The following is a 20810-nucleotide window of genomic DNA, read 5'->3' as shown; positions in this document are numbered from 1 at the left end:
ATTCATCTAAGCTTTTATAGACCGACAGACTATCTAATTACCTTACACTGGGTTGGTCTATTGATTGCTTTGAAAGTAGTTTCCTATTGGCCAAACCTTCATGTCCTTTGCTGCAATTTAAGAAATTTCCCCTTTGTTTTAATCTTTTCTGGTGATGAATGCTTCCTGTTCCTTTAAACCTCATACAAAGCTTTCAAATTCACATTTGTTCATTAAGAGTAGATCTAGGCAATACTAGCCAAACATCAATTTGAATAAAGAAAATCAGTAAAAAAAATTTGATTCTAGGATGAATGACCAACTGAAGATGACACTTTTCACTACAACAACAGGGAAATGTTAGTTGGATAGAAATCTAATTTCTAGGGAAAAATTTCTACCACTATAGGTGGTAGAAAGAATTAAAGTCATCTTATTTCCTTCACCAAATTTCACTGACCAAGAGCAAAGATTTAAAAACCTGTGTAGCCTTGGAAACAGAATTTGAGGTTAATAGACAATGGCTGAATTTGAATCAAAATTAAAACTTGGGTAAAAATTCTCAGGAAAATAGTCTCTGAAATAGATGATGAATATAAATATCTTTATTAGGAGAAAAAATTGAAGTAACACTTTGATCTCATGAAAATTTAAAAAAATCAATTGAAACTTCTGCTCAAAAAGCTGATATAATATTCTTAGCACACTTGAAAACATTAACATCTACAGTTGACCCTTGAACAACACATGTTTGAACTGCATCAACTTACATGCAGATTTTCTTCCGCCTCTGCCACCCCTGAGACAATAAGGCCAACAACCCCTCTTTCTTCCTCTTCCTCCTCAGCCTAGTCAGTATGAAGATGGTGAGGATGAAGACCTTCATGATAATCCATAACTACTTAGTGAATAGTAAATATATTTTCTGTTCCTTATGATTTTCTTAATTACATTTTCTTTTCTCTAGCTTACTTTATTGTAAGAATATAGTATATAATTCATAAACATACAAAATATGCGTTATTTGACTATGTTATTGGTAAGGCTTCTGGTCAAAAGTGGGCCCTTAGTAGTCAGGTTTTGGGGGAGTCGGAAATTATACTTGAATTTTTGACTGTGTGGGGAGTAGGCACCCCAGTCCTCACACTGTTCAAGAGTCAACTGCATTTACTTCTGTCTGGTTTCAAGAGCAGTTCATCAACTAAAATATATTCTGTATGATGAACTAGTTATTATTTTCTGAGATTAATAAATTCTCAGAACTAGTCACTTTACAAAATGGTTTTTTTTTTTTTTTTTTTTGGAAATGATCATCAGTTAAATTTTGTCTCATAGCTTGTCAATATAAAAAAACAACTTGCTCTACTATTTAAAATGTGCTTACAGGTTGTTTTAACCAACTGGTCAGTTTAACCTAACCGTTCAAAATTTAAGAACAAAATTTAAGAACTGAAATTATCTGTAGTAATTTTCTTAGCCTGGGCCACAAATTAGAATTACCTCAGAAGCTTTTAAACACCCAGATGACCTGGCCACATCCAAGACTAATTAAATCAGAATCTCTGGGGAGGGGGATCAAGCATGATTCCCTAGGAGACATCAATGTATTGTCAAGGCTGAAAACTACTGATCGAAATCAAAACACCCAAATGGAAAAGTTCTGACCAATGATTTTCATATTATTCAAATACCAAATTTTAAAAAGTTATCTCAAATAAGAACAAAAAAAATAATGATTCCTCATTTCAACTATTCAGCCATTCTACTGTTGAAGATTATTTCTTGGCCTCAAGAATTCTATTATAATGGGCAATGATCCTGAGATACTTTTTTCAAGTATAACATTAAATCCATAAAAAATACGGAATATAAACTTTTTACTAATTAGTACTTACCAAACAAGGTAGGAAGTAAATACTAGGAAAATCATGATAAGAAAAGCGCCACCTGAAACGCCATAAACCCAAATTTTTACTCGGCCATCTGTTTAAAACAGAGATAACATAAGAAGCTTAGCATACAGAAGTCTGCAGCATTTGAGAGACAGGGCAACATTAGATCTGACAACCCCAAGCTGACCATTAGTTCTGTACTTGAACACCAGCACCTTAGCCAACTGTGCACTCAACTGCAGAAGTTAGCAATGTTCTAGCATACTCTGTAAATTGCCAGGTATAATCAGAAATTAAAGATTGTCTTAGAACATCATAGGAATATGGGTTTCCTACTAGAAATTATGTCTATGAAAACAACTTTAAAATATTGCATGGCACCGTTTTTAATGGACTTTTATAGATAAACAGTTGGCATTGTTGTTTGATTTTTAGCAAATTAACTCTCAAAAGCATTAGGTGTAACTTCATGGCACCAAAATTTTTATGTTACTGAATGTTTTACTTTTTATCTGAATTCTGAGACATGTACAAGTCATAAGCATAAGTGGAAATATCCATAGGTAACAGCTCTCAAATGATGAAAAAGAAATGAAAATGTAAAATATAAGATAGTCAATCAAATTTTTTCATAATACCAAACAAACACTGGTAATCATTATTTCATAAAATCCAGTCAATTGGTAGGCTAATTTGAATTTAAGGTGTTTATAGTTATATGCATATACAAAAATATGGCAAAACATTTGACAACATAAAAAGAACAAAGAAAATTATAATTAAGAGACAACTTTGCATGGAAAGAAAACTACTATGACCATTTTTAGTGGCTCTACTTCCAAAATGACGTTAGGCAAACAAAAACTACATGACCAAACAAGTTAATCAATTCATCAAATTACTGTAAAATTATCACCATGTGTCTACAAGTACACATTATTTTGGATCTGATGTCTACTACAGTTAACAAAATGCATTAACCATGTATTTTAATCTATTATGTTACTTTTATTCTATATAAGATATAAGCTTGAGTATATATATACATACATTCACAAATATATATATGCTTTTTCTACATATGATAGAAACTTGAGTTGTTTCTGTCACTCTAATGTTTTTTGCTCTATTTTATGTGAGCATATAGCTAACTAAACTTAGAATTGGACTGACAAAGGCAATACCTCAGTATCCAAAACGAATTGCATTTATTTCTGAAAGAAACACACAGAGATTCATCATACTACACCAATGTAATTAACTACAGGTCCAAAATACACGTAACAGTATCTTATTTGAAAAGCTTCTATGTGGGGAAAAACAATCAAAATCTATTGTAAACAACACTTGTTTTGAATAAAATCACAATTACTTTCAATTACATTACAACTACCTATTATAGTTTTTGCTTATAGGACACTTTCAAGTCTCAATCAGATTTTAGAATAAGGTTCAATGTAGTAATGGTATTTTTCTATGGTCATAAAACTTTTACCAAAGCTTGGATTCTAATCTCTTTGAAACACTAATGATGAAATGGCCTATTCTGAGTTTTTACGTTGGTCAAAAAAAAAGTCTTTCCTGAGTTAGGATGCTCCTTATAGCTTATAATCCATAACACCCTGATTGATTCATTGGGAGGATCCAGTGCTTTTAAATCCCCAGGTTAGAGGTGTGTGGTGGTATAAAACCTTTAAAGCCATGTTACTTAAAAAAAGCATTAATGTATTCTATAAGGACATAAAAGATAGGCTAAACCTTCTAACTATTAAAAAAGATACATAGTGAAAAATAAGTCTTCCCACTACCCTCTCAATTCCCTACAGAGTAGCTATTACTGTTACCAGTTTCCTTGTGAATCTTTCTAGTTCTCTGCATATGCAAGCACCTGAGCACACATATACCAATTCATACACTTCTTAAAAAGACAAAAATGGTACATATCATTCACTTTGATTTGTACTTTTTCTTCCACTAAACAATATAGGTTGGAAATATTTTCATACTAGTTCATAAAAGAAGGTCTACCTCTTCTTAGTATCCCTGTGATTCACCATGACACAGTTATATTTTGGTTTTCCCATTATTCTATTTGTGGGCATTTATATTGTTTTCATTCATTTTCTATAATAAGCAATCATATAATTAATATAACTTACAGACTTCTTTTAGTATATGTGTAAATAACTGCATGATGAGTTCCTTAGAGGAACATTTTAGGTCAAAATATATGACAGGTAAATAAACATATTAGTATGGCCTAATCGTCCTCCTGACAGGTTGCTCTAATTTACACTCTCACCATGAGAACCTAATGAAAGTTGTAAACTCTCTCAAGACCAAATACATATTTCATATACACTTATCTATATATATACAAATATAAGCACACACACACATGCAATTTATATCCCAATATACATATATATGTGTAAATACATATTTTTGTGTATCTAGACACACACAGACACACACACGTATACTCACACATATGATATTGTTGTTTTAGTTAGATCTCCAAGTTCCATCCATGAATAAAAGGTTAAGGGCTTACTTGTGGATTCCAAGACTCATTTCCCTGGGACCTCAAGTTAATTCTCTTTCAGAAATAGGGTCCACAGGCAATGGGTGAATCTGGCTATATTTAATATCATGTTTCCTTCACATTTAAATCTACTTCTAATTTAGCATTAAAGCTAATGAGATGTTTTTAAACACCTTTGGCATTCCCAGACATGCAGGGGAATCAAAAGTTAACTAAGATATGGTGGTATTTCTTAAAAGTTGACTGAGGTGTATAAATATTGCTTCTCCAGTTAGATCTGTGTTTCTCTGGGCCTAGGCTTTGGATTGTGTTCCATTTAAATGGGTCATCAAGACCCTTCTGGTACGGCTAAGGCCTAGGGTCTGGAAGGAAAATTCCTAGGGTATATTTGCCTGAGAGTTTTCTGTGTCTTCCCTTCCTATGCCCCAGGAGTTATGTTGCTTTCCTTGGTCATTTTCAGCGTTTTGTTTCTAAAAGAAGTGTCTGATGGCCACAGAGTCTCTGGCTTTCCCCTTCTACCCAATTCACAAAGTGGGAAGCAGGGACAGGGGTTTGTAAAAGCCTTAAAGGTCTGCCTTTAAAACCTTCCTCTGTCACTTGCTGGTGGTCTGAAACTGATAACATTAACCTGCACTGCCATTTTCAGTTACCTCATCTCTCAAATGGGATGATAACATCTCATTAGGTTCTAAGAACGTAATGAGACATTTCATGCTGTACAACCAGCCAGCACAGAGCCACAGGGCAACAGAAAGCATCTAATAAATGTCCATTCCTGCACTTAGTAAAAGTCGATTACTGAGCCCGGCAGGCCTAATACTGCAATATCTACGACAATCCTGCAGGATAAATACCACTAGATTGAGTTTATAGATGAAAAAATGAGGTCCAGAGAAGTTAAGAAACTACAGCTAATCACAAAACAGGTGTGTGTAAGCCATGACGCCAGTAAGGTCTGTCTACCTTTGAAACTGATACTCTTTACCTTTTCACCAGTGTTTCTTGAAGCAAATAGGATCTCTGGACATTTCTTACAAGTCCTTGAGATTCTATTCCAATTCTCTCATTTAGTTATATATACAAATTCAGTTATAAGAGTAGATCTTTTCTCAGAGATAAATTAGGATTGAAAGATATTTTCAGGTGAGGTGCAGTGGTTCATGCCTGTAATTCCAGCACTTTGGGAGGCCAAGGCGGGCAGATCACTTGAGGTCAGGAGATTGAGACCAGCCTGGCCAACATGGTGAAACCTGTTTCTACTAAAAATACAGAAAAATTAGTCAGGTGTGGTGGCAGGCACCTGTAATCCCAGCTACTCGGGAAGCTATTGCAGAAGAATCGCTTGAACCTGGGAGGCAGAGGTTGCAGTGAGCTGAGATCACACCACTGGACTGCAGCCTGGGTGACAGAGTGAAACCCTCTCCCCAACCCAAGAAAAAAGAAAGATATTTTCAAAGGATATTATTTTGTTACTTAACTCACTGTCTTTTAGACTGGGGTTGAGAGACTTATGTTCAACCATTCATGAAAACACTGTACACTTAAAGGGACTCATGCATCATGCAATATTCAAATCTGAGAAACCCTGAATTATGCCAGACTGCCTCTTTCTTCTCTCCTCTCCATTCTCCTTCCCTTCTCCTTCCCTCCATTCCTTCCATTATGAGAAGTGGTCAAAACATAGACCTCCTGTGAGAAAATTCTCATTTCTTACAACTGAAACTCACCTGGATCAAGTGGTTGAAGAGACCATCCTTTAAAAATATCATGTATTTTTGAATTCACAGGTCTGTTTTTCCCAGAAAGGTTTTTCACATCAGCTTTTTTATCCTCTGAGCCTGGTACTTTCATGCAGTAATCCAGGAAACCATTTGATCTCATTATCTCTGTATAGCCCTTCTCACAACCACAGACTCCACCCTATAGCATAAATAATATTTTTATGGTTACACAGTGAGTCAAACATATGAATGAATAAAAATACATATGTTAAAATCACTTAATATTTGCACTATACATCATGGCAATTTAGGGTTTGGGGCAACTGACTTACCAATGACATGATAATCAAATACATAGTTTGTCTTTTTAAATTCCAAAGTCAGCTCTTAAATCAAATGTTAGGTTTTTCAAATGTGTTTACAATTCTGACACCTGCCACATATTAAACCATAGTTCTTTGTGAACAAAGTTAATTAACTATGTCTTTTCCTCTCTTTCTTTCTTTTTTTATCTTTTTATCTTTTTTTTTTTTTTTTTTTTTAGATGCAGTTTCACTCTGTCATTGAGGCTGGAGTGCAATGGCGCAATCTCAGCTCATTGTAATCTCCGCCTCCCAGGTTCAAGCACTTCTCCTGTCTCGGCCTTCTGAGTAGCTGGGATACAGGCACCTGTCATCACGCCCTAGCTAATTTTGTCTTTTTTTTTTCTTTCAATAGAGACAGGGTTTCACCATGTTGGCCAGGCTGGTCTTGAACTCCTGACCTCAGGAAATTTGCCTGCCTCGGCTTCCCAAAGTGCTGGGGTTACAGGTGTGAGCCACCGTGCCCAGCCATCTTTTCCTCTCTTATGGAGATGTTTATGGCATTTAATCAAATTATCTTCAACTCTTATCTCCAGTTGTTTCAGATCCTTGCCTACTTGCTCCAACCCACCCTTCCTACTGAGAAGCAAAGCAACAGGGATTATGTACATATATTCTTTGAATTAAGTGCTCTTGCTATCACAGCTGCTAAATCCCTCCATCACCTTTTACTGTTGACCACTAACTGTTAGAGTCGGTAGCTAAGAAGACATAAGCAGGACAGGAGAAGGGTCCCCCACCAGGAATGTCAGGCAACCAGTAGGTGATGGTTAGGCAGTTGTTAAACTGTCTCGCTAACATAATAATCGGTTGCAGCCAGCACTAGGGAAAGGCAGTCTCCCAAAAGATAGAAAACACCTGAAGCTGGTGGTCAGCAGCTTCCTGATAAAATCTCAGGAGTTGGGCAAATGGGCTCAATCACGCTAAGAGTCAAAATGTTACAGTTTAACTGGTATATGACCTTCCTCTAGGAACACACAACTTGTAAGGGAAAAATGCCTCAAGTGAGCATGCGTACACTTCAGTAAACACACTGTGCATGCGGCCCCTCCCAAGTCCTGGCAGGTCACTGTGCATGTGGATGGCGCACCCTAAGGAAAGAATCGGGGGAGAAGGGAAACAACCCCCACCCCTGAAGCATGCCAACATATAAAACCCAAGTCAAAGGTCAAAGAGGGCACTTGGATCTCTTTAAGTTGCCTACTTGGCCTTCTTCCAAGTGTACTTTACTTCCTTTCATTCCTGCTCTGAAACTTTTTAATAAACTTTCACTCTTGTTCAAATACTTGCCTCAGTCTCTCATTCTGCCTTACGCCCCTCAGATGAATTCTTTCCTCTGAGGAGGCAAGAGTTAAATTGCTGCAGACCTGTACGGATTTGCTGCTGCTGATGTAACCATATGAAACTACGTCTCTGCTCGAAGGCTTACTTCTGCACTCAAGGAGGGCAGCCTTACATGGGAGATAAAAGACTTCACCAAAGACACATGCTCAAGAGAAATATACCTATGGCTATCTGAGTTATTCCTTCCTTGTAATAACTCGAGTATCATCCCACATCACATCCCTAGTTGGCATTGTGACAATGGGTCTTTTATATTTGTCTGTAAGTTTCTGGTCATTTTCAAGTACAATGAATGTCACCAAGAAGCAGATTATTGTGACACATGATGGATGAAGATTCCTATCTGCCTCTGGAAGTGAACGTGAAAATTAACAGCTCTTCCTCCAGCAAGTATACAGACCATAGAGAAGAGTGGAAGAGAATAAGCATAAGATTATGAATCTCTATGACTTTGCTCTTATGGCTCCTTACCTAAAGCTATTTATCTAGCATTTTCTGAACAGAACTTAGCTTCACAAAGCTACTCATGCCAATCTTCAACAACCAGTTAACTTTATTTAGGTCACCAATTATTGACTGAACACATGATTTTGAGGATAAATAGATACTAAAAGTAAACAAGGCACCTCAATTTTCTACAAAAGGAAAAAGGTAAGAAAAGCACATGTTAACTGCCCATAGTTTAGTTCAGGTTGTAGTCATAATAATAATAACACATAGATATGATATTGTCAGTTGGTTTTAATTGAAAGTATCACAAAATGATATCTTCATATCACAGTAGAGAGATCTAACTAAGAAGGTTTGTATATGCTCAGCTATTAAAGCCATATTCTCAAGATGCATCTCTATTTTTAGCATGAGAGAAAAGTTGTAACCAGTCAGTCATATGTTCAAGAGTTCAAGGAAAAAAAGTAATTTCTGTTTAATTAAAGAGGACATCTAGAGAGTTGGTGAAAAGCTACAACTTCTACTTTTCAAACATCATTAACCCAAATGGAGTTGTTCCTGAACTTCTCCTCTTTTCCTTCTATTGCCCTCTGCAAGCTTACCCACTGTCTTTTCTGTGGTAAAGAATTAACCCATCTTGAATTGCAAGGCCAATTATAGGACTGAGTACTTGAATTATTTTTAATCAAATCACTTTTAGAATAAGCATACTATAAGAAAAAGCTTATTTCTTTAAAAAAATTAATATAGTTTTTAAAACTTATAATGCACTGCACACTATGAGTGCCATTGATTAGAATACATTACATGTTTTACATTAATTCCTGAGTTGTTGTAGATGGGAGTTATAGGAGAAAAAGCATAAATAAATTTCTGCTTTGAAAAAAAAATACACGCACAACCCCTACCCCACACACGTATTTTTTTCAACCATAGTCACATATTCAGCTTATTTACAATAGACTAAAAATGTACTCACTCGACAGTAATCATAGTGTAATACAATTTACATAATAACTTCAGCAAATATGAACATTTATAATATCTTTCAAAATAGGTGAGGCGTAGAAAAGGTTAAGAAGAGAAGACGTAAGTCAACTGAGAATACTTATTGATAAATAGAGCTGTAATTTATAACATAAATTAGACATTTGAAAGATAGATTTGGCTACAGACAGATTGATAGAAAAAGACTGTTCTCCTTAATACATGGTCCTAACAAGAAATTCTTTATAGCTGGGATTACTCCTGCAAATGCCTCTAGATGGTATCATGGGCATGTGGAACTGCTGCTTGAGCTGCAGCAGACAGGAGAACATCTGATTGTATATGTAAAACACAGCAACTAATGCACTTATAGAAGACTCCAGCATATGACTCACCTGTGTACAGTAGGAGAAAGGTTTTCTGCAGGCTGGAATGCACTGCCGAATGGCAGCAGGACGGGCCTGAGGGGAGCAGCCTCCTACAAAGGAAATTCCATCATCATTTGCAGATTTCTCTATGATAAACATTTCTAATTTTTTGGTATTTTTTTAACCTGTGGCACTGGCCTCTTTGCAACAGTATTATTATTTTTGAAAAATCTATTTGCCAACATTGTGGTCCAAGCCTATTTTATTGATTACGTTAAAATGAATTGTTTGAGATGGGAGGCTCTTCTAACAGAGGCTATTTGTAGTAGAGTTTTTATACTTGTTTATTGGCGATGTGATTCTATCATATGGCTATGCTTGAGCACAAAGTCTATGACAGCCAGAATCTGTAGAAGAATTGATAAAATCTAAATTTAAACTCAGGAGCAGAAAACATATCTCCTGGAATACTCCTTCTACATATATACTGCTCCAGCTCCTGAGCACCCAGCTAGGCACTAGCCCAGTTTCAACAACCCAGTAAGTGCTAAAAGAATGCCACGAATGAATTCATGGGACCATGGTATCAAACACGTTGGTAGTATTTTTAAATGTATTTCAGCTGGAATACATACACACAGAGTCACATATAAACACATTCTTAAGAGCAAGCACCGAAGCTCTGGGAGAGACAATCAAACATCTGACACGGTACTTGTTGCTGCTTCGTACATATTTTTGAGTAAATGGATGAGACAATGTATGTCTCTATAGCTGGACAATCATTTACATGCTAGTCTTGCTTTGCTAAATTCAAGGTAGTAAAAGAGACATGAGACAAAGCCTAGAGACAATTTGATGAAGCACCATTTATATAGTACTGGTTGCATGGAAAGGTTCTAGCCTTTGGATAACTACAATTGCCAACCCATTATAGTTTATAGTTTTGTAGCTAGCAAAAAGCTCTGGGCCTAAGGCAGAGTAGGGAACAGTTAGACCTACATTGTCCCTAGGAATGAAGCAGCTAAATTCTTACTGTGACTTGAAAAATAACACAAGGAATCCACACAGAAATTTTTAAAAAGCAAAATTCACAGTCCAGAATTAGCATCTAGGTGTGAAATCGATAATTTGGGTGTTAGTGGCAATAACCACACAGTCCTGTTTCTACCAACTGTGTTAGTGGTGGTGGGGGAGACTTTCCGCTCTTTAAACCAGGGATCTCCACAGCAGGAGTACCTCAGCGGGAGGAGGACTCTTGGGAATAGGAAAGAAAATCTTGGAATTTACATAGGTTATAAAACATATTTTTTAATTCTAAGAATTAAATTAAGCTTTAATAATATTTATCAGATGATACCAGTGACCTGAGCTTCTTCATCAGATGACTGCATGTTATACACTGTGCAAGACGAATTCCGTGCAGAGAATTGATAGCGAAGCCCCTAGAAGTATGTTAACTCTCAGCATATTGCAGAGTATGATACCTTCTGTGTTCCTGACTTGGGAGACTTAGAGTATATTTAGTTTTAACAACTTACAAAAAGGGTAAGTAGGGTAATTACTTAAATAATTAAGTAAATTATTTTGTGGATAAACTGTGAATTAAAAACAATACAATAGTGCAAGAGCAAGTAAACAAGAAAAAGGAACTGACAGTAATTCTATTCCTATAGGCATTTCAGCTCTTGCACAAGCTCTCTGTAAACCATAGTACTAAGTAAACATAATGACAATTTAATTTGCTTGGACAAGAAAGCATTTAAAAACCTCAAAAATTGGCCAGGTGTGGAGGCTCACGCCAGTAATCCCAGCACTTTGGGAGGCCGAGGTGGGCAGATCACGAGGTCAAGAGATCGAGACCCTCCTGGCCAACAAGGTGAAACTCTGTCTCTACTAAAAATACAAAAGTTAGCTGGGTGTGGTGGTGGGCGCCTGCAGTCCCAGCTACTCGGGAAGCTGAGACAGGAGAATCCCTTGAACCAGGGAGGCGGAGGTTGCAGTGAGCTGAGATTGTGCCACTGCACTGCAGCCTGGTGACAGAGTGAGACTCTGTCTCCAAAATAAAACAAAACAAAACAAACAAAAAAAAACCCTCAAAAATTATTGAGAAGACCAGTTGTACAATCAAATAGTGTCCGTCATCATGAATGAGGGACCTTATGCTCAGTCTATATTTAGATATTAAGAAATAATCATGACTCACAAAATATTCAAAAACTAAGCATCCAGTACATGAATACAAATACCTGTAATTTACATCATTAAAGCTTTCTATGTTTATTGCGGCACTATTCACAATAGCAAAGACTTGAAATCAACCCAAATGTCCATCAATGACAGACTGGATTAAGAAAATGTGGCACATATACACCATGGAATACTATGCAGCCATAAAAAAGGATGAGTTTGTGTCCTTTGTAGGGACATGGATGCAGCTGGAAGCCATCATTCTCAGCAAACTATCACAAGAACAGAAAACCAAACACCGCATGTTCTCACTCATAGGTGGGAACTGAACAATGAGATCACCTGGACTCGGGAAGGGGAACATCACACACTGGGGCCTATCACAGGGAGCGGGGACGGGGGAGGGGGTAGGGATTGCATTGGGAGTGATACCTGATGTAAATGACGAATTGATGGGTGCTGACGAGTTGATGGGTGCAGCACACCAACATGGCACAAGTATACATATGTAACAAACCTGTATGTTATGCACATGTACACCAGAACTTAAAGTATAATAATAATAATAATAATAAAATCTTTCTGCATCATTAACATACAAAATATTTTAATTTTTAAATTTTATCTTTATTAGCCCCTTTAATTTCAACTTCTGAGTATGTTTTATATCAGTTGAGTACTGCACACACACATGCTAAGATATGTCGTTTGAAACATTTTATTGAGAAGGGACATGATTTAAAATTTTACTAGCATCTGTCTTTTTCAGTCTTTATCTCAGATCATGATATTTAAGGACATTTTATTGTATTTCAGCTTATTTCTTTAAGTTGTTTGATATTTTTATAGGTCTTAAAATTCAACTGCTTTCTTTCTAAGATGCAAGTATCTAATGAAAATTTGTAATAAAATTCATCTAAGCTACCTGCCCAAGTCACCCCTTGCTTATAATTTGTAAGCAAATTCTTCTCACAAATAACAACACTCAGCTGTCTTTGTGAAGTGCCTACATGGGTCTTAGGCAGGAATACCTGTGACATTAACGCCATCTGAACGCTGGCACCACACAGTTCGTTCATTATTGTTCCAAAGACTTGCTTTCCATGTGTAGTGATAACATTTGCCTCCTGTAAGTAAATATGATAATAGCAGTTCTATTACACCTCACTTAGAATAAGCATTGATCAATCAAGGCTAAAGAACTGAAAAGTGCTCTTCGTACCTGTACAAGGGCGTGTTTCTAGAACCTGTTGGGGGCAGCTGTCTTGGTTCTCAAAAGACTGAATTATAAATGTCCTTGATCTAGACTGGCGACCCACAGTCTCAAAGCTTCTTCCATCAATGCAGGTTAATTCACATGTGCTCCACTCTGACCATTCCGTCAAATGGCAGTCTCCTGGACAGTCATGTAGTACAGGGTGGAGAAAACAGCATGAAAAGTGGCACTGGACAACATTTGCATGGGCAGGGCTCACACAGAGATTTGCAGTGATACGTGCAGTTCCAGATACTACACATTCTCTATCGATCAATTTCTCAATCAGAATGTCCTAAGAATGATGAAGTAATTTATAGTTTAATCTTGTTTAACAAGAAAGTTGCCAAAAACTAGATTGTTATTACTTTGCTTCAAATTGTAATAGTCACATCTAGAAAATATTATGTATCTGCTAGCGTTAATAAAACTTTTAAGAGAGAGATATAAAAATTATGGTAACTCAGTGTTCAAAGATCAGAATAACATCATAAAATGGATGTTCATAGAAACCATATAAAAGAGAATAAGTAGGTCACTGAAATGAACTATCTTTTGGACCAAAGAATGTTTAATTGAATACCCTAAACATCTTTCTCACTCAATAAATATAATTTATAATTTATATAAATATATCTTTATATAAATTATGTACACAAATATTTTTTGTTTGTAATACATATATGCATGTATTTTATACATACATATATGTGTGTATACATACATACATATATACATGTTATACACTGTGTTATAAAAATATATTGCCACCTTGAACTTATGCCATACAAACTATGTTGTGCTACTAGGATTAAAATAAACTGATACATTTTATGTAACTAATAATGACCTTCCCATTTATATAGAACTTCACATTTACAGAGTGCTTTCATGAACTCATAGCCTTACTGGTTCCCACCATGCCATCACCCAGAATTCAGTCAACATTTTTTTAATGCTGGCCAATGTGCTAGGTGCTGTTAGATACGGAATTAACATCACAGTTTCTAGATGAAGAAATCATTGCTCACAGGGGCTAGACTACATACCCCAAGTAAAACAAAGAAGTGATAGAGATATGATTCTAACTTAGCTCTTAAGTTTCCAAATCCAGTGCCTTTTTTTTTTCCTTTTGCCTACTTTGGCTCCCTCAAAGCAGTAGGTATATACCAAAGTGATAATCACAATTAAAAATGAATTAAAGTTATTTAAAAATTTAATTTTGATGAGTTAGAGCATCTCCAGGAAAAAATTAGTAAAATAAACAAAAAGATCACCATTGGAGGCAATCCCAGTCACTAGCATTGCATACCTGGGCAAGGCACAGAACACAACTGCTTCAGGATGCTGTCCTGAAAGGGCATTTCTCCACACAGTGCATCCTGGACACGTCCAGCTGCATGAGATACTGAACCATTGTGGACCATGCAGGAAAGGCTGCGGATCTGAACTCCTTCCCCACAGTCTCCACCCTATGAGAGGAAAGGATACTTTCACAATTACCCAAATAATTTACATCTCAAAGTTTTGGCTCTTGCCACCTCTTGCCTAAGAAGACCATAGCTGCATATTTTGGTAGCTTCCTCCTCTTGTGACCTATCTCTCAATTATTGACAATAAAGCATCCCTGAGCAACACTGCCAGAGCTGATAGAGAAGCTGCAGTGGGAATGCAAATTTACGCTATGGAACCTATGTACTTAGAATATGACAGTTCATTTTGGAACTCAGCCAAGATTGACTAAAAAAGAAAAACAATACACAATTTGTCCAGGTGTATGTGATAAAATGACCTAATCTGTAATCACCCCCAATGGGAACATGTGAAGTTACAGGGCATAAATTTCTTTTATTTTACTTGTTTTTCTTTTTTATAGAATTCTGTACTTTTTTATATGGATTAGGTTGAGGTTTCTAATAAAACATTGTTTTTCTCTATTGCCACAATAAGTTGTTTTCACAGCATGCCTTCTATGCTGAATAATGTTCCTTGAAGACATGTCATTCCCATCTCACTTAGATATTCTAGGCAATTAGAAAAATTTTGTACAGTGTCTCACAGAAACAGAAGTTTAGAATTGGATGGCTCCTAGTGGTAAACTGGCCCAACCATCTGCCTGATAAAAGGCTTCCTACTATAATATTTTTGGCAGAGAAGACTTCAGTTCCAAAATGTCAGCATAGAAGCAAGCTGGCTTCACCCTTCCCCCAGCTCCCCACAGATATCCAAAAACAAATATTCAATTCTGAGACTATCATCAGCCATATCTCAGAGCTCAAATATGAGGATAAGACAGTTCCTGGTACCACAGAGAAGTGAAAAAACTCAGTAAGTAGTAAGAGAATCAGACTTTCATGTCTGCAATAGCCCTCCCCCAGATCTTCCCAGAACAAGTGCACAGACATTTTCCCTTTTACTCATGGTTTCTGGGCTGCAAAATGTGAGATTGAGGTAGACAACCAGCTTCCCCACCATCTTCAGTATCCTGGCAGGAGGCCTGTCTCCGCCTCAACCCACCAGAAGCGTGGGAAGTGCCTGAAGAAAGAAACATCCCTAAGGACATCCAGAGACAAAGGGGAGGGATGACTACTATCCCCAGCTCTGAAAACTCTGTTCTGTAATTCATCCAAAGGAGATACCAAGTCAAAATGGCTCTTCAGCAGCACCATACTGTAGGAGGTTGGTTTCACAGGTCCCCTAGGCATGAACCCCTACCCAGCCTTCTCACACTATTGGGATATCCCCTTGGGGACCTCCCCTATTCAGGATAGGCAGCACACTAATTGGTTACTGAAGCAAAGCAAACCTACGCTCAGGATGCTATCTAGTGCTGAAAAGAAGGCCAGAACTTAGCAGCAGAAAAAAAGAAAGAAAACCAACAGTTAAATTACAAAGAGTTACTAAAAAAAATCCAATAAAAACCACAACAAGCCACACAGACAAGCCTAGAATTAATAGCTAGTCCTTCCACATAAAGACAGAGATGTCCATTAAAAAAACAAAAACAAAAAACACGGAAAACAGGGAACCAGGACCACCCCAGATGAATAAAGAAAGGAACCAGTGCGTGATCCTAACAACATGGATATGTGAGCTCTCTGACCAAGAATTCAAAATAACAATTTCTAGAATACTCTATGATCTCCAAGATAACATAGAAAATCTATTCAGAAATTTATCAGAGAAATTAAAGAGTTTGAAATAATAATTTTAAAAAATAGAAATATTGAAACGACTATATTTGCTGAACTGAAAAATTCATTAGAGGCTCTCAAAAGTGGAATGGATCAAGCAGAGAAGAGAATTAGGGAGCTCAAAGACAGGTTACTTGAAAATACACAGTCAGAGGAGAAAAAGAATGAAAAGGAATGAAGACTGTCTCCAAGATATAGAAAATTACCCTAAAAGACTAAATATAGGATTTATTGGTGCTCAAAAGGGAGTCGAGCAAGAGCAAAGTGTAGAAAACATATTCAAATTAAAAAAAATCAGAAAACTCTCCAAAACTTGAGAATGATATAAATATCCAGGTACTGCAAGGTCAGAGAACACCAAACAGATACGACACAAATAAGGCTATCTTAAGGCACATAATAATCAAACCCTTAAAGGCAAAGGAGAAAAAGAGGATCTTAAAAACATTAAGAGAAAATAAGCAAACAATATGTAAAGGAGCTCCCATTTATCTGGCAACAGATCTTTCAATGGAAATCATACAGGGTCGGAGAGAGTGGGACATTTTCAAAGTTCAGAAGGAAAAAAATCCACTGCCCAAGCATACTGTATCCAGCAAAGTTATCCTTCAGATATAAAGTCCTTTACAGACAAACAGAACTGAGAGAATTCACCACCACCAGACTTCTCTTATGAGAAATGCTAAAGGGGGTTCTTCAGTTTGAAAGAACAAAACACAAATGTGCAAAAACAAAGCATTTGAAGGTATAAAACCCCACAGGAAAAATTAAGCACATGGACAAACATGGAATATCCTAATACTGTAATTGTGGTGTGTAATTCATTCATAACTGAATTTGAAGCCCCAAATAAACATCTATCAAAAGTAATAACAGCTACAGCAACCTGCGAAGAGATATGTAATATAAAAATATGTCAGTTGAGAAAAATGAAAGTCAAAATATCAGGGGGGCAAAGTTAAAGTGTAAATTCTTTTGTTTGTTTCTATTATTTTCTTTGTGACCTAAGCTAACTTTTCATCTCTTCAGAATAACTTGTTATACAGGATATTTTTGTAAGCTTCATGGTAACCATAATTAATGCAAAAACTTACAATAAGTTTACTAAAAGTAAAACGCAACAAATTAAAACTTACTACCAGAGAAAATAACTTCACCACAAAGGAAAAGGGGAGAAAATGAAAAGAGGAGGTACAAAGCAATTAGAAAACAAGCAACAAAATGACAGTAGTAAGTTCCTATCAATAACACTGAGTGTAAATAGACTAAATTTTCCACTTAAAAGACATAGAGCATCTGAATGGATAAAAGAACAAGTCCCAAGTATATGCTGTCTACAAGAAACTCACCTTACCTATAAAGACACATATAGTGAGAGATAATGAAAGTGAAGGAATAAAACAAGATATTCCATGCAACTGGAAACCAAAAAGAGAAGGAGCAGCTATATTTATATCAGCTAAAATAGTCTACAAATCAGAGACTGTAAAAACAGACAAAGAAGGTCACTATATAATGATAAAGGTGTCAGTTCAGCAAGAGGATATAGCAATTATAATTGTTGATATACCCAACACTGGACTTACCAAGTATATAAAGAAAACATTAATAGATTTAGAGAGAGAGAGAGAGAGAGAGAGACCATCGCACAGTAATAGCAGAACATCTGAACACTCCACTCTCAGTAATTGACAGGACAGACACATAATCAACAAATAAACACTAGAGTTAAACTACATTAGACCAAATAGGTCTAACAGATATTTATAGAATATTTCACCCAATTGTAGAACATACATTCTTTTCATCAGCACATATATTGGGCCACAAAGCAAGTTTCAACAAATCCAAAAAAGTAGAAAACATATCAAGTATGTTTTCTGAACACAAGGGAATGCTACTAGAAATAAATAACAAGAGGAACCTTAAAAACTACACAAATACATGGAAATTAAATGACATGCTCCTGAATAACCAATGAATAAATTTAAAAATTAAGAAAATGTAAAATTTCTTAAAACAATGAAAATGGAGATAAAACAAATCCAAATCTATGAGATACAGCAAAAGCAGTATTAAGAGGGAAGTTTACAGCAATAAATGTCCACACTGAAAAAGAAGAAAGAATTCAAATAAACAATTTAATGATGTACTTCAAGGAACTAGAAATGCAAGAACAAACCAAACCTCAAACTAGTAGAAAGATAAAATTATATACATCAGAGTAGCCATAAGTGAAAGTAGTCTCACCATACAGAAGATCAAATAATCAAATCTTTGTTTTTCTAAAAAATAAACAAAACTGACAAATCTTAGCTAGACTAAGAAAAAAGAAGACCCAAATAAATAATATTAGAACCCCAAAAAGGAACATAAAAACTGAGTTGACAGAAATACAAATAATCATTATAGTATATTATGAGCAACTACATGCCAACAATTTGAAAACCTTAGACTAAATTGATAAATTCCTGGACATATACGTTCTATTAAGATTGAACCATGAAGAAATAGAAAATGCCAACAAACAAATAACAAGTAAGAAAACTGAAGTTGTACTTAAGTCTCCCCTGAAAAAATAAACCAGACCCTGACGGCTTCATTAATGAATTCTACCAAACATTTATTGTAGAATTAATACAAATTCTACTCAAATTATTTAAATAAAATTGAAGATGAGGGAATACTTCATAATTTATTCCATGAAGCCAGCTTTCCCTGATCCAAGACCAGAAAAGGGCATAGAAAAGTAGAAAACTATAGGCCAGTATCACTGGTAAAAATAAATGTAAAAATCCTGAAAAAATATTAGCAAACCAAATTCAACAATGCATTAAAAACATCATTCACCATGATCAAGTGGGATTCATTTCAGGAATGTAAGAATGATACACTGTATGCAGGAATAACACGTAACTTTAACAGAAGCAAGAACAAAAACCATATGATCATTTCAATAGATGCTGAAAAGCATTTGATAAAATTTAATATCCCTTTATGATAGAAACTCTTGACAAATTAGATATAGAAGGAAAAAGAACTCAAAATAGTAAAGATTTCATATGACAGACCCACAGCTAACATTGTATTGAATGGAGAAAACTTGAAAGCCTTTGCTCTAAGATCTGGAACAAGACAAGGATGCCTACTGTTACCACATAACACTGGAAGTCTTAGCCATAACAATTAGTCAAGAGAAGGAAATAAAGACATCTAAGTTGGAAAGGAAGAAGTCAAATTAGCCTTGTTTGCAGATGATATGATCTTATACTTACAAAAACCTAAAGGCTCTACCAGAAAACTCTTGTAACTGATAAAAGAATTAAGTAAAGTTGCAGGATACAAAATCAACATACAAAAATCAGTAGAATTATATACACCAACAGTGAACAACCTGAAAAATAAATCAAGAATGCAATCTCATTTGCAATAGCTATGAAGGATATGAAATAACTGCAAATCAATTTAACAAAAAAAAGTGAAAGATCTATACAACGAAAAGCATAAAACGCTAATGAAAATAATTGAAGATGATATATGAAAATGGAAAGATATTCTATGCACATGAGTTGGAAGAACTAGTATTATTAAAATGATGATACTTCCCAAAGCAATTTACAGATTTAGTGCAACCCGCATCAAAATACCAAAGATATTCATCACATATGTAGAAAAAAATCGTAAAATGTATATGGAACTCAAAATATCAATGTAGTGGCATAATCAGGGCTCACTACGACCTCGACTTCTCAGACTCAAGCCATCTTTCCACTTCAGACCCCCGAGTATCTGGGACGAGAGGCATCCACCACAACACCTGGTTAACTTTCTTTTTTTTTTTTTTTAATTTTAGTAGAGATGAGGTCTCACTATGTTACCCAAACTGGTCTCAAACTCCTGAGCTCAAGGGATTCTCCCACCTCAGTCTCCCCAAGTGCTGGAATTACAGGCATTAGCCACTGTGCCCAGCTGGGACTCAAAATATCTTGAATAGCCAAAGAAATCCTGAGCAAAAAGAACAATGCTGAAAGCATCACACTACCTGACTGCAAAACATACTACAAACCTGTAATAGGCAAATCAGCATGGCACTGGCAAAAAAACAGACACTTAGACAAATGAGACAAAATAAAAAACTCACACTTACATGTATGATAAAAACCCCAGATTTATATCCAGATTTATATTCATGCATTTATAGCCAACTCATTTTTGACAAAAGTGCCAAGAACATGCAGTGGGGAAAGCATAGTCTCTTCAATAAATATTACTGGGAAAACTGGATAAGCATATGCAGAAGAATAAAACTAGTCCTCTCTCAATATACACAAAAATCAAATCAAAATGTATTGAAGTCTTAAACCTAAGAACTGAAACTTTGAAACTACTAGAAGAAAACAACTTTGGGAAAATGCTCCAGAATATTGGTCTGGGAAAAGATTTTTTTTTTCTTTCATGTAAGGTATCAAAGCACTGGCAATCAAAGCAAAAATAGACAAATGCCATTACAACAAGCTAAAAAG

At 35.8% G+C, this 20810-nt stretch overlaps 1 protein-coding gene across 1 annotated transcript in view; it reads right to left on the bottom strand.

The window, feature by feature from the left end:
- Positions 1–20810, bottom strand: part of THSD7B (thrombospondin type 1 domain containing 7B) — a 788242-nt gene that overhangs the window by 7943 nt on the left and 759489 nt on the right. Inside the window, exons 21-26 of the mRNA XM_077956542.1 lie at positions 14406–14565; positions 13061–13234; positions 12870–12965; positions 9676–9758; positions 6144–6336; positions 1875–1962 (exon numbers count right to left, since the gene is read on the bottom strand). Coding sequence (XP_077812668.1) covers positions 1875–1962; positions 6144–6336; positions 9676–9758; positions 12870–12965; positions 13061–13234; positions 14406–14565 — 794 coding nt within the window. The remainder of the gene's footprint in view (positions 1–1874; positions 1963–6143; positions 6337–9675; positions 9759–12869; positions 12966–13060; positions 13235–14405; positions 14566–20810) is intronic.

The sequence above is a fragment of the Macaca mulatta genome, chromosome 12 (genome assembly GCF_049350105.2).
Source record: "Macaca mulatta isolate MMU2019108-1 chromosome 12, T2T-MMU8v2.0, whole genome shotgun sequence".
Lineage (NCBI taxonomy): Eukaryota > Metazoa > Chordata > Mammalia > Primates > Cercopithecidae > Macaca > Macaca mulatta.
This window is presented reverse-complemented; position numbering and strand designations above follow the sequence as displayed.